Below are 15,727 nucleotides of genomic sequence, written 5' to 3'. Positions count from 1 at the left end.
TTTATTTATTTATTTATTTATTTATTTATTTATTTATTTATTTATTTATTTTATTTAGGGATATAAGCCCTTTGTTATAGGCTATGAATATTTTCTCCCAATTTGTCAGTTGGCTTTTTGTGATACTTTTGTCAGGCAAAATTTTATTATTTTATATAGTCAAATTTATCAAGCTTTTATTATGAATTTTGAGTTAAATTTAGGATCCTTTTCCCTACACCAAAGTTAGAGAGGAATCACCAATGTTTTCTTCTAGTATTAGTATAGTTTCATCTTTTATATTTAGATTCCTAAAAACCCATTTGGAGTTTATTCTTAGGTATGGGTCTTATATTCTCCAAATGGCTATCTAGTTGTCCAACAGCCATTTATTAAAAAGTTCATCTTTATCCCATTGATTTGAGATGCTACATTGACAGCATATATTAAATTTCTTTATGTATTTGGGTTTAATTCTGTGTTTCCTATTTTTATTCTATCATGACCACAAATTTTAAAAGGCTCTCAACACTGCCCCAAAATGCAACTACAATCCCCTAGTATTGTTGACGTCCTCATTTTCTGACATCACTACATTTGACCCTTGAATAACATGAGTTTGAACTCAAGGAGGTCCACTTCTACATGGACTTTTCTCAATAAATACAGTACAATGATGTAATTGTATTTTCTCTTCATGATTTTCTTAACATTTTCTCAAGCTTACTTTATTGTAAGAATACAGTGTATATACTAATACATATACAAAATATGTGTTAATCAACTGTGTTATCAGTAAGGCTTCTAGTCAACAGTAGGCTATTAGTAGTTAAGTTTTGGGGTAGTCATGTTCTACAAGGATTTTCGACTTGCTGGGGGTCAGTGCCCCTAATCCCCATGTTCAAGGATCAACTGTATTTTACTCTTTCTCTATTCGAACCTCCAAGACTACCTCTTTTTCTTGCCAGCTTATTACTTCCTGTCACATTTTCCATTGAAAACATAGATGCAATCAAATGAGACCTACCTGATCTTCCCACCATGAAATCCAGGAATCTACCTGCATCTGTACCCATGTGCTCTGCCTTCCCTCCAGGTGCAATGGATGGACTCTCTGCTCTTATCTATGGCCAAGACTTTCATGTTGTATATTGGAACCCATCACCTCTCTCCCCCTCAATGTCTTCACCCCTGAAACTATCCCCTCTCTGGTAGCAGCAATTTCTACCTCCCTCCTACATCTTTCTCATCAGCATAAAAGCATGCCTTTTGATCACCCATTTCAAAAACCTGACAGAACCAAACTCCTCAGTTATTACCCCTCTGTCTATCTGTAACACTTATTAGAGCCCACAAAGATCATCAAATCCCCTCCACAGTGCTGTACATAATTTTTATTATTTTATCTATATGATAATGACCTCAAAAACATGGGAAGGCGCTGATCTACATGGATCCAAGAATGAGAACAGGTGCTGAAGTCTTTAGTGGATGAGAGGGAGAGACCAGAAGATCTGTAGATAATGCAATAAAAAAAGGGTAAGTAGATTATGGAGTTTTGAAAGGATTTAGGGAAGAAGGGTTGAATAATGATCTCAAAGTGGCAATAAGGAACAAGGATAACACCGTAACTGCCTGGACTACTGATAAATGGGCTGTCTCTCTTTTCCAACTACTCAGCTGAGATAACACACTGAAAACCAGGGAGCCTAGCACTTGACACATAAGGGAAGGTAATGTTTGTTGAACCAGATCAACTACAGGCCTCACATACAGCTGTCTTGCAGCATATGGAATTTAGTGGACTTATTTCCAAGCCCCTGCAAGAAAATCTGCCTCTTCTGACTTCCTGTCCCATGACTGATTCCAGTTCACAAATTTGGAGTCCACCAACAGCCCCGCTCCCTTGAATCTGCCTGTAAACCAATCTTGCCCCCGCATGCCACCATTTTGGCTGCCCCTCTTCTAACTCTGGCCTATGAACTTCTGCTCTGGCCATAATGGAATAACAGAGACCAGATGTATTCTTTCACCTCAAACAAAGAATTACACAAAAGATAGAAGACACTGGACAAAAGAGTGCAGGAGAGTGATTCCTGGGGAAAGAGAAATAAACCAAGTATAACTGGGAAGTGCCCTACCTCATTGCCTGAAAAGTTTCCAGACCAGAGCACAGAGCACAGTGATCTTGCCAAGTTGAAGAGAGAGAGTCTGAAGTTCAAGGAGGCCAAGGCATCTAGAATTGTGGGGACAGAATATGGGGAAAGGAGGAGAAGAGAGATCCCCTAAGTCTCTGGCTGAGTACTGAGCTGCACTAGCATGTGAGAAAATCACAGAGACTAGGAAAAGAACCAACAGAGGAAAGTAGGTGGAACCATTCCCATGCTTATGCAGGGCTAGGAATAACCTGCTTTTCCACCAGCCAGAACAGTGAGACCTCTTACACCACAGCATTGAGTAGAGTCTTCACAAGTATCTCATCATACTAGTGGGGTTGAATTAGCCCTAGACTAAAGGCTGCTCTAGACTTGCCCTAATGGAGTATAAAAGCAAGTCTCAAAAGGATCAAACTGATTTCAAACCCCAAAGCCAAAAAATATTTAAAGGAAGACAACAAGATCTAGCACCCAGCAACATATACTTCACCATGTGAAGCATCCAGCCGAAAATTACCTAACATGCAGGAAAACAAGAAAATACAATCCATAACCAGAAAAAAAAAAAAAAATCTACAAATAGACCCAGAATGAAACACATGATAGAATTATCAGATAAGGACTTTAAAACAGCTATTATAAATACACTCCACATGTTTGAAAATATGAGAAATGATGAAAAATGGAAGTCATAAAAGAAAACCCAAATAGAACTTCTACAGATGAAAAATACCTCTAGTACAAGATGTACTGAATATCCCAATTAGATATTATAAAGGAAATGGCAACAGAAATTGTCCAAGATAAAACAGAAAGACAAAGAAAAATGTATAAGCATCAGTTAGTTGTGAGACATCAAATGACCTAATATATGGGTAATTGGACTGGAATAATCAGAAAAAAATATTTGCAGAAATAATGGCTTGAATTTTTCCAAATTACATGAAACCATATAAACCTGCAGATCCAAGAAGCTTGATTAACCCCCAATAAAGAATTATGAAAACAACTATACCCAAGCTCCTCATGATCAAATTACATCACCTCTTTAAGGCCTCTCCTCTCCCAAACTAGGAGATTACTATTCTTAAAGTCAGTGCTCAACTATACTATCTCTACCATCCAAAGATTTTCAATAGCTTCCCACTGTCCATCAAATAATCGTCCATCCAAGTCACTTGTCCATCCAAGCCACTTACAGAATTCAAGGTTGTCTATAACCTAGCTCCAACTATTACTGCAGCATTTTCCCACATTTCTGTTTGCTTGCACTTCTTCACTCCAGGCTACTAGGCTACTCATAGTTCCCTGTTCACAAGATCTCCCTGGCTTCCAGCCTCCACTGGAGAGCATATTATGAAATCCCTCCCTCCTTTCAGGTGTCAACTAAGGAAATGCCACCTTCTCTAGAAAACTTTTCTTATCACCCATGTATCATCTTATCCCTTTTCTTCTCATGGGGTCAGCATGTTCTCCCCTATCACCACCTTAATATAAGTTTTATCTTTCCCACTAGATTATAAGTACCTTAAGGGTATTAAGTACCTTGAGGGCCGGGTCTTGTTTTCACATAGCCTCTTGGCTCTGAAAGGTTTGGGAATAAATGCATGGTAGCACATGTTCCTTACTCAGGGTGGTGAATGTGTTTTAAAATAACCTGGTATTTCCTGAAGATGTAGGAAGACCCCCTCCCAGATCACTACTGTAGGAGTCCCTCAGGGCTCTTGCACAACAGAAGCAGGGATGGAAGAGGGCAGAGGGCACAAATTGGAGCTGCACATCACCATCATGCCATCCTTCCCAGGGCTGTGGGGCCTGACCGTGCCGGGGGGCAGGGAGGGTGACCCCAAGTCTCCTCAGCAGCTCCACTGTACCCAGGAGCTGTTCTCCTGGAGAACAGGCAAAAATGGATCCTGTCCCCTACCCCACCCTCATGCCTCTGCTTGGCCTGGTGATGCCAGAAGTACCTCCTCTCCAGAAATAAGCTTGGAGGAACCCTACCCAAGGTGTTCAGTACTGCAAGGAATTGGCTAAGGAAGGCTACTTTACTGATGCAAATGAGGCTTATTTCTCACAGTCAAGGCTCACTGGCACCACTGGCTCGCTAGCACCACCCAGAAAACAGGCAGGTAAATGCATAGGGTTCTTATCACTGCATGGCCAGTACCCTATTGTGGACCAGAAGAAATCTTCTCAATCTTCTCTTCTCTCAATTCTGTCCCCTACTAAAACCCTGCCTTGGGAAGCACAGAGCAGCAAGGCCCCAAGCAAAGGGGTTAAAGAGCACAGGGTCCCAAGCCAGTCAGCCTGGGTGGGACTCCCAGCCTTCCCATTTAAAAGTTATGTGATCTTAGCTTAGTTTTTCCATTAGTAAGACAGGAATAGGAAGTGCCAACCTCCCGAGGATATTGTAAGGATGAAATGGATTGATGTATAAAGCTCTTGGAACATTGTCTGGCATCTAATGAGTGCCATGAATTAAATGATGATTGTTTTTATTCTGTGCTGCATCCTAGTCTTTTCCCAAAGAGAAATCTTCACATCTGTTTGGGTCCTTCCTATAGCCAGGCTCAGCCTCCCACCTTATCAACCCAAGTGGAAACTGTCTCAATTCAATGACTTTAGACATGTGCCCTCCCACCTCTCCCTATCCACACTGCATTCTACTAGGCCTTACACGAAGCTGTGGCCATCTCCCAGGTGATCTCTTCCAGATCAGCCTTCCTCACCTCTGCGGGGCACCCCAACCAGCACCTGGCAGAGGCAGTGCTCCATATATGTCACTTGAATAAATGGATGAATTAGTCCACTGGGATGAATTAGTCCATCCCATTGCCTTCTCTTGACACTCCCTCCAGGACACCAGATGTCCTGCCAAAATACAGGGACAGATACCCTGATCTGCTAGGGAAAACAAACATTTTTAAACCCCATCTCACACACAAATGGTTATAACTCTTTCAAGACAACCATTTCCACAGAGAGCTCCTGGCTTGTGTCAGAAGGAAGCTTTGAAGGAATGGTAGAAAACAGGCCAGGAGGGGGAAGTAGAAGCTTCTCTGCTCCTCATTTAAAAAGTGACATGAAAGCAGACTACTATGAACAACTAAGTCAACAAATGGACAAATTAGAATAAATGGAAAAAAAAGTAAAAACATATAACCTACCAATACTGAATCAGGAAGAAACAGAAAATCTGAACTGATCAATTATTAGTAAAGAGATTGAATCAGTAAAAATCTGCCAAAGAAGAAAAACCCAGGACCAGGTGGCTTCAGAGTGAATTTTACCAAACATTTAAAGAATTAACACCAATCCTTCTCAAATTTAAAAAAAAAAAAAGAAAAAATCAAAGAGGAGGGAGCATTTCCAAACTTACTTTACAAGGCCAGCATTACCTGACCAAAGCCAGAAAAGGACACCATACGAACCAATATCCCTATGAATATAGGTGCAAAATTTCTCAATAAAATACTAAGAAACCAAATTTAGCAGCACATTTTGGGATCGCTCACCATGATCAAGTGGGATTTATTTCAGGGATGGAAGGTGGTTCAACATACGCAAATCAATCAGTGTGATACACCTTATTAACAAAATGAAGGATAAAAATCATATGATCATCTCAATAGATGGAGAAAAAACATTTGATAAAATTCAACATCCATTCAAGATAAAAACTCTTAACAATTTAGGTGTAGAAGGAATGTACCTCAGCATAATAAGGGCATATATAACAAGCCCACAGCTAACATTATGCCTAGTGATAAAAGGGTGAAAGCTTTTTCTCTAAGATCAGGAATAAAACAAGGGTGCCCACTCTTGCTACTCTTATTTAACGTAGTACTGGAAGCTCTAGCCAGAGCAATCAGGGAAGAAAAAAATTAAATAAAAAGCATGAAATTGAAAGAAAAAAAAAGTAAAATTGTCTCTATTTGTAGATGACATGATTTTCTATACATAAAATCCTAAAGACTCCATCAAAAAAACTGTTAGATCTAATCAGTGAATTCAGTAAAGTTCCAAGATACAAAATTAACACATGGTAACATATTTATACACTAACAAGGAATTATATGAAAAGAAATAAAATTATCCCATTTACAATAACATTAAAAACAAAGAATAAATTCAACCAAGGAGGTGAAAGATCTCTACACTTAACACAAAACATTGATGAAAGAAACAGAAGATAAAAATAAATGGAAAGGTATCCTGTGTCCATGAATTGGAAGATTTAATACTGTTTACATTTCCATATTATTCAAAGCCGTCTAGAGATTCAATACTATCCCTATCAAGATTCCAATGGCAAATTTTACAGAAGCAGAAAAAAAATCCTACAATTTATATGGAAGCACAAAAGACTTAATAGCCAAAGGAATCCTGAAAAAGAAGTATAAAGCAGGGGCATCACACTTCCCGATTTCAAGCTATATTATAAAACGACAGTAATTAAAATAGTATGGTAAACGCATGAAAACAGATACAGACCAACAGAACAGAAGCGAAAACCCAGAAATCCACCCCTGTATATACAGCCAAGTAATATTTGAGAAGGGAGCCAAGAATACTCAATGGTGAAAAGATAGTCTCCTTAATAAATGGTGCTGAGAAACCTGGATATTTACATGTAAAAGAATAAAGGTAGATCCCTATCTTGTTCCACTCACAAAAATTAACTCAAAACGGATTAAAGACTTGAACGTAAGAGCAGAATCCATAAAACTACTAGAAGAATACATAGGTGGTAAGCTCCTTGACACTGGTCATGGCACTGGTTTTCTGGATATGACATCAAGAGCATATGCAACAGAAGCAAAAATAAATAAGTGGGACTATATCAAACTAAAAAGCTTCTGCACAGCAAAAGAAAATAGATCAACAAAATGAAAAGACAACCTACAGAATGAGAAAAAATATTTGCAAGCCATATATCCAATAAGGAGTTAGTAGCCAAAATATGTAAAGAACTCACACAACTCAGTTGCAAAATATATTTAAGTACATATATATATATATATATATGACATATTATATATACACCCTTACATATTATAATATATATGCTATTATATATTACATGTCATATATATAATCATAATATATATATATATATATATGACAGTTAAAAATGGGCAAAGCACCTGAATAGACATTTTTCTAAATAAGGTATACAAGTGGCCAACAGGTACATGAAAAGGTCCTCAACATCGCTAATCATTGGAGAGATGCAAATCAAAACCACAATGAGATACCACTCCATATCTGTGAGAACAGCTATCATCAAAAAGATAAGAGACCATAAATAAGAGATGTAGAGAAAAAAGAATCTTTATCATTCTCCCTCAACCCCAGGCAGACTTCACTATTAACAGAGGCAGTTTAAAGAACTGTTGTTTCAGAGGAAGGACTGTGACCCTTCCTCGGCTGGGCAGTCCTGCTCGGAGCGACCCTGAGGCTTCTGCTGAGTCTCCACAGCCTTGTTGCCCCAGAGTAAAACGGGAGCATCATTTGCCTGATGACGTAGTTTCCCTAGGTGCCCACAATGTTGGGCACTATTGTTCAACCAAAAGGACTGAAGACTACCTATCAAATCTGTTTCTTTAAAATACTAACACACTAAAAATGTAGTAAAATGTGTACAAAATGAGCTTCATGGTCTCTCTTATGCATACTTAATAAAGGCACTCTAAAGCACATTGTGCAGACCAATCAGTGAGACTGTGCTGGTTTACCACTTCTGTTTTTCACCTGTTGGGATAACCTTGAACACAAGCCCTGGGCACGTCTCGCCCCCTAGACACGGACACCTCCACCTTCTCCAACACTGTTGTACCATCTCTTCATTCTGAATCACCACCCCCAAAATTAAAAAACAAAGAGAGGAATCAATTTTCCTTCACAGAAGAAATTATTTTATTCCATTTGAAAAAAGTAAAGGATACAGATAATTATTCTTTGCCTGGCAAAAGCCATTTTCCCATGGGACTCAGCTCTGCCTGGTGAAGTTAATGGTGACACATTAGAGAAACCTGTGGCCTCCAGGGGCACAGTGAGCACAGACATTTGGCTGGAAGAGCATTCACATGATCAAAACATTTCCTGGAGCAAAGACTCACAAGCTCATTTTATCGTGAAGACCACTGTGGTTTTGAAGAAAACATTTAACTTTGAAGATACTTTAAATTTACTAATTGAACCCAGGGCAAATCATTTTTCACATAGCTGAGAGGAGAAAAATTAGAAGCCCATCTCAAGTATTCTTCTGCTACACTTCCCTCCTCTTACACAATGAAATCTTCTCAACTTATCTCTAGGTCTGATGTGTCAAATGACATAAATCACACTCAAAGCTCCCTATCTGTGCAGTGGGTCTTCCTCCCTGGTGGCAGGCTTCTCCGAGGTTAAGCCACCAGCCACGTAAGCCCATTTCCACTCTTCCTTGGGACCGAGATGGATTCTGGCCACGCAGGCTCTGAACCCTCACCCCACACACCCCTGCTGCACCTGCAAGGCCTCAGAGGCTGACCCGGACCTTTCCAGAGCCTCCACATTGAGCACAACTGCTGCTGTGTAGAAGAGACAGGAAAACCTCAGGCTGATGGGTGCCTGACCCCTCTTTAATGGCCTCCACAGCAAGGGTCACCATGAGGCCCTCCATTAAGTGTTTGGTCTTTAACATCATAAGCTGCACTATACAGAGAGCGTATTTACCCAAAGAAAAACACTGAGTCCCTTTCTAGTGCAATGGTTCTAGAATTCCTTAGAATCAAGGAAGCTGCAGGAAGCATACCCGTCCTCCCTGCACTTCCTTTCCAGGTACACACAGGGGCTGCTGCTCTCAGCAACACTGGACTGGTGACTGTTCACCCTTAGAAGCATCACACGTTGGGACCTCGGTGATAGGCACTCATTCTTCTCTCTGCACCTACTCAGCTCCAGACACTGGCAACAATTCCTTCTAAGAATGCTAACTTAGGGAATCTGGTTAGCCACTGCAGTGAGAATACACCCCAGGTGAAACTGAGCAACAGCCCCAAGTGTTCCAGCCAAGACGTGCTGGACACAGCATGCAGCAGCTTAAAACAGGCCTGTGCGTCACTAAGTTAGTTCTGGAACTACAAAGAACAGAACTGCCGTTTACTCAATATTAGAGCAATTTGGATTTAGGGCATTTTCAATTCTAGAAAGGACACTGCCTCAAAAAAGCTAACTGGTGGGGCAAATATGAAGTAGGGCCAGTTATAATGGTTATCTGTCAGACTCCAAAACAGGGTGATATTCAAAGCTACTGGACAGCTCCTTTGCCAGGGAGACAAAGAACATCATTTGTCAGTTGGTCATCCCTTCACAGCAGGCAGGGGACACCGCACACAGCCAAGTGACCAAAGCTGACCCCAGAGGCTCCCACACTGAAGGTCCAAGGCCGCTCTTCAACTTCCGAACACATCCAACTTGGGGGCCCACACAGTGCCAGTCCACAACATACCTTCAAGAAGTGGCACCTGCCACGTGAAAATGTTTCTCTTGCTGTTAACTTCTGGATGTAGGAGGCTGAGGGTGCTGGTGTTTTCGCTCCCACAGCCTTGGGTTAGGCGAGCCTACTCCCCAAGGTGAGTGTTACTGAGAACACAATGGTGTTTTCTGAAACGTGTCCGTATGTCACAGAAAAGGAAATGCGGCCCCCAAGGCTCTGGCTGATGGCAGGTGATGCATGTTAGGAGGTCAAATGCTGACACTGGCCGGATACTTTAGGAACAACGATGGCTAGTTCCCTGCCCGGGTGGTGTGACTGAACTGGCTGTCTGAAGAGGGGATGGTTGGCACTGGGACGGCTAATCTGGGGGCTTGCCCTGGAACTGCACTCACGGTCATCGAGCCATTGGGGACAGTAGTTGTGTTCAAGCTGCTGGGGATCTCGCCAGTAGCCTGTATTTTAAAATAGACCAAATAAAACACTGGTAAAACAATCCCAATTAGAAGCATGATAAAAACAGCATTCCACCACTGAATCCCACAGTCTGCACCGTTTGTTGGTGTCTTCGGAGGCGCTGGAAGCAGCGGCTGACTGGAGGTCTCTCCACAGCAACTTTCATTTAAAAAGATTTCTGACTGCACGGCGCGCTCAATATTCTGGTCAATGCCCTTAAAGAAATCCGTCAGTGGGCTGGACAGGGCACTGGCGCCTACAGCTGCCCTGTCTGGGTCTGGCAGCTCCTCGAAGGTCACTCTAGTCTCTGAGGATGGGCTTGGGACGGGTCTGAGTTCTTTGTGGGTCTCTGTTAGGATCCCATGATTTTTCACTGGGATCTTAATAGATTTCAAAGCATATAAATCTTGTTCTCTGATGAAGTTGTTGACTTTCTTGATATCTGCGACCTAGGGAAGTCATGAAGACAAACATCATGAACTATGTAAACTCCTTAGAACTAATATCCAAAAAGTAGCTCTTTCCGAAAGAGGATCCAAGCCCACCCCCCCTTTAGGACCCTGATGAATACTGGAAAACTGCACCAGCACACATAATGAGTTTAGGCTGAATAACTGTTTTTTCGCTTTAACTCAGCCTTATCACAGTTCTGAGCAGATTTACAAGTTTGAATAACGTACAATCGGTTTTTGGAAAAGCGTTTTTTGTTTGTGTACAGTGTGACTGCAACAAAATGTTTTTAGGTGAAACCCAGTCATGGTACTAAAAATGCTATAGTAGCCCTTTCTACTTCTTCTAACTTCTGAGGCAACAATGCCCCCGTCTGGCTGACTTCCCTCCCACATCAGAACCCAGTACAGTAGCTGATTACATTAGCGATCGCCAAACCAAACCTCAGCCAGCTTGACACTCAGAACCGACTTTAACTGTAATTTTGTTTTAAGAGGTTAAGTCCTCATGATTCTACCATGTTTTCATGCCCAGAAGTACTGTATGGTATATAAACTTATTTTGTAAATAAAAGCAATCGAGAGTTAATTCACTTTGAGGGTTTCCTAACACTTATGATACTTAGTAACACGTAGGGAATCACACGGATCTAGCTGGAAAGTACGGACTGAAATCTCCTATTCAATATTAGGACTCCAGGAGAAGAGGCAGCACTGTGGGTTTCACAAAGTAACAAAGAGCAAGACAAATCTTAAGGGAGGGGTGGTGCAAAATTTAAGTCAAACCCTCCCTCAAGCTAATGTCTGGAACTTAATGAAAGTGTCAGAGATGGACTTTAAGGTTTTAACTCCTAAGTCCACTTTAACTAGAGTGTAACTACGGCCAACAGACCTTTAGACAGCACCTTTTTCAAATCAATCATCTCCATTATTTTACTTATTAAGCAATTGTTTTTATCATCTAGTTGAACTGGGGCCCTGGACATGTTTAATTTACCATGTCCTGAAACTAAAGCATAAGGTGCTTGAGACCTTTTTGTCTTTGCCCTTCATAAACTAAACACCAAAATTTATTTACTTTCAATAGGAAAACTGATTACTTATTGGAGGCATTATATGTACAGTCTTCATGGCTTAATTAAGCCCACTTTTCTAAGAAGCCCACTGCATCCACTCAGATCTTTGTAGGGTAGGATTCATTTGCGGCCCATGTTCAATAAACCATACAGTATGCCTACTAGAAGCTGGTTAGAGAGTCAAATATAAATCTCAGTACAATTGAGAGACCACTATGTGTCCCTAGGAGTTCAGCCTGTGTATTTCCTCTGGGAAATACCACAATATCCTATACAATGTGTTTAGCCATTTGAACCTTGTTAGATAAATAACAAGACACTTTAAGGAAGAAAAGATTTTTAAAACAAATTGGTTAGACAGCCTTAGAGGAGGCCATAGAAAGTTATAACACAGTGTTATTAGCAAAATGAAATAAAAAGTTTCAATCTAGGAGAAAATGCAGCAATTCTATAAATACTTTCCTACTTACTTTGCCATGTTAATCACTCTGAATGCTAAAAACATAATTAAAGAGAGAAACAGGGTTATACAGATACACAGCGCACACAGGCTAGATCATGCAGTTCTAAAACAGAGAACGTCAAACTTGACCAATCCAATAGGCTGCAACCAGCAAGAAAGGGTCAGAAAAAGAGAAGTAGCCAAAAAAAAAAAAAAAACCAATCCTACCAAACAAATCTTGGATAAATTCTGCATGGCATCTTTGGCCCTGGCAAGTCTTAAACAAAATATGCTCAAAAGAAAAACTATATAAAAAAGGTTTCCGAAAATACTTGGAGGGACAGGGAGAGAAGTGCTCTGCAGAGAGAGAACTGGCCCAACACCTGAGATTCCTAACCCTCACTTTTTATGACCCCAAGGTTCAGAACTCAAAGTATGTCACCTGCGTTCCATCTCGGGCCAGATGAGAAACCCCTTCACCAATACCACAGGCCTCTGGACACCACCCCTGGCGGGGGGGGGGGGGGTCATGAAGGGGCAGCAAGGGCCCCCACCCTTCAGTGAGGTCCTCTGTTCCTCTAACTACACAGGAGCCACCTTCACCCGGGGTTTCTTACTTTGCAGCCATACTGAAGAGCGAGCTTGTTGAGGCTGTCCTCCTGGGCCAGTTCCCGCTGAAGCAGCACCACGTCCCCCGCTCCTGGCTGGTGAGGGTGGGGGGCACCCTTCTTCTGGCGCTCCTTGCCCCGGGGCCGCAGAGCCACGCGGTGGGACTCTTCCTCAGAGGAGTCCCCTGAGTCCCCACCACCGTTCTCAAACATGTAAACGTGGCTGGTCGGAGTCCTACAGACAATGGCTGGGCCTTGGAAGGTCTTGGTTAACACTTCCTTCTGCCTCATTTTCTTAACTGAAAACCAAACCCCAGGGTTAATTCCACACAAGGCACATCCATTCCTCTTGCGGCTACAGTACAGGTAAAGGACTTATTGCTAGAGAAATTACTCCCATCCCCTTCCACTATAAATACTCGACATATACCGTCAGTACAAAAAAGGATGTGTTTTACGCTAGCTCAGATGGAGGGTGAGGGACAGGTAATTGCCTAATTGCACACTTTCTGCATAGAAAATGAAAAGAATCGCGGGGCACCTGGGTGGCTCAGTCGGTTAGGGGTCTGACTTCAGCTCAGGTCATGATCTTGAGGTCTGTGAGTTCCAGCCCCGTGTCGGGCTCTGTGCTGACAGCTCAGAGCCTGCAGCCTGCTTCCATTCTCTGTTTCCTTCTCTCTCTCTGCCCCTCCCCCGCTCGTGCTGTTTCTCTCTCTCAAAAATAAAAAAAAAAGAATAAAATAAAAAAAGAATCCCTCTTTCCCTCTTATTCCTCATCCAGAGCCGTGTCTCCCCAAAACCCATACAGATAAAGAAACTTCCATTTGGGTGTCAGAGGAGTAGAGAAGCTACCAAGATCCCCCCCCCCCCCCGCCCCCACCAAGCAGAGAGGTTCCCACCCTCCCTGTTCTGTGAATCTTAACTCGGAACTTTGGACAAAACAATTCTTGTTCATTACTTTACACATTCCAAAGTATCCTCACCAAGAAGGTCAAGACTTAGGGCTCTTGCTTATGAGATCTAGGAGAGCACAATACTCTCGATTTCAAGTGCTGAAAGCTTGAATTACACAGTATGCGGGGCAAGTTGGGGAGAAAATCCTTGTCGAGCTAAGAAATTCGTCCAGTTTCTCGCAGGTCCCTCTGCCTTCGTTACATCCCACGTCTGGTTTTTATTTTCACCTCCTGCCAAGTGCCAAAGCCACACTACCCCCTCTCCCCTCTCCAAACTGTCCGAATGAGGTTCCAGACACGAAATCTCAAACACGGGGAATGACAGCCTCCGAAAGAGCTGGCATCAGAGCCCGGGGGGGGGGGCTTCGGGGACAGCCGGTGGCCCCCCCGCGGCCGTGCCGCCCACCCCCTCCAACGCGCACCCTACAGACCCACGGGCCCGGAGGAGGGAGGCGGCGGGCGCCTGAGGACCGGCCGGCCTCCCCGTCAGAGCTCGGGGCCTGCGAGGGGCCCCGGCTGCTCCCAGGCCTCAGTTTCCCTCAGCGCTCCTTCCGTGCCAGGAGGGCGGTCCCCAAACGGGCGCTGACAAAAACAAAACGGGGCGCGGCCCGCTCCTAGGCTTAGATGGGCGGGACCCCAACATTCCCCAAAGACACGACCTCCGACCTCTGCCCTCCAACCCCGAACAACTTCCAGCCAGCCCCCGACGGTGGCGGTCACTGCCCCTCCAGAGGCAGGAAGCTGGCCCACCCGCGAGCCGACCAGCTGGGCGAAGCAGCCGCGCCACTGAGGGCCCGTGCTGTCCCCCACCCAGGACCGCGGCCCCTCCTGCAAACCCCGGTACCTCAGCGCCCGGGATCCGCCGAGACTCGCCGCCGCCGCCGCCGCCGCCGCCGTACCTGCTGATTGGCTGAGAAAATCAGCAGGTCTCCAGGGGGCGGGGACGGCGAGACAGCCAATGAAATCAGCGCCGCGCAGGCTCTGGAATGAGCCGGGTTGAGCTAAGTCGGTACCGGAAGCTCAGCCCGGGGGCGGGGCCTGGGCGGGGCGGGGCTCCAGCTGTCCGACACGACTCTGGCCCCGCCCTCCGGCCTGCCACGGCGGCACCAGCTGGTCCTAGCTGCAGGTTTTGCTTCTGCTGTAGGCTGTAAGACCCCTTACCACCCTCTCCCGGTCCTCTGCTGACCCTCAGCTTCCTCACCTGTAGAAGAGGCCTGTGTGTCAATGTTGTTTAACGAGGGGGTGGATTCCCAGGAGAGCGGGTGTCCCCTGCTGAGGCCTCCCGCTGCGAAGCGGCTCCTCTAGGCTGGAAGGACCCGGGGTCTCCACATCTTGAGTCCTTACCACCACAGGAGGCGTTTGCCCCGGCCCGCTCAGGAAGACACAAAGTCCACCAAAGTAAAACACCGAACCTCGACAACACGGACCAAAACAACACCATTTACCCAATGTCGATGGTGGAGGACTCCTTAAGCCTAATAGTGATGGGTGAACACTCTCATGCACGAAAGCACAAAGGTTTAAAACTTCAACCCCCCAAAAGGAAACCAAAATTAAAAATCAGACCGTAACCAGGGGTAAATAATTGCAACATACACCACTGAAGATTAATATCCTTAACTGAGACAAACCTCATCGAATTAATGAGAAAGTCATGAAGAGCCCAGTAGATAAATGGGTGGGGACAATTCACCAAAGAATACAAATGATTAATAGGGAAGAAAAATGAAACCTCAGTAGCAATCAAATTAAACTACAAAGCAAAAGGATGAAAACAAAAATATCTCTCCCTTTTTAGGCTTTCCATCCTAGTCAAAATAAAAGTGAAATTCCTTATCTTGGGAGACAAAGCCCAGGATGATGTGAGGGCTTCAGTCCATTCTGTGCCATTTACTCATTCTTTTTAGCCCGTCTCCCTTTTTCTGCTGGATTTTAAACACCCAGATCTCCCACCCCTGGTCCTTCACAGGAATGTCCTTCTTTCAGCTGCTGGTACAGTTGGACTTTCTGACCCCCAGGCCTCAGATTAGTCACTTTCTCAGCAGAGCCCTCCCTGTTCCCCCCATATACCAAGGCTCTCCCTCCATTTACTTGTTAATTGCCAGTTAATTTACTTGTTTAATTGCCAGAA

General features: G+C 43.7%; 1 protein-coding gene across 3 annotated transcripts in view; it reads right to left on the bottom strand.

The window, feature by feature from the left end:
• LYSMD4 (LysM domain containing 4) overlaps window positions 1-14,486 on the bottom strand; it is a 28,744-nt gene extending 14,258 nt beyond the window's left edge. The window contains exons 1-3 of one of the 3 annotated variants that reach the window (XR_007453904.1): window positions 12,653-14,432; window positions 9,628-10,517; window positions 104-1,493 (exon numbers count right to left, since the gene is read on the bottom strand). Coding sequence is in view for 1 of the 3 variants with exons in the window: in XM_049614034.1 (XP_049469991.1) it covers window positions 9,906-10,517; window positions 12,653-12,934 (894 nt within the window). In the remaining 2 variants the exon portion in view is untranslated. The other 2 variants (XM_049614034.1, XR_007453903.1) reach the window with 2 other exon arrangements.
• Between the last annotated feature and the right edge of the window lie 1,241 nt (window positions 14,487-15,727).

This window comes from Panthera uncia (assembly GCF_023721935.1).
Source record: "Panthera uncia isolate 11264 chromosome B3 unlocalized genomic scaffold, Puncia_PCG_1.0 HiC_scaffold_1, whole genome shotgun sequence".
Taxonomy (NCBI): domain Eukaryota; kingdom Metazoa; phylum Chordata; class Mammalia; order Carnivora; family Felidae; genus Panthera; species Panthera uncia.
Note: the sequence above shows the minus strand (reverse complement) of the source record. Positions and strands in the feature narration are given on the sequence as shown.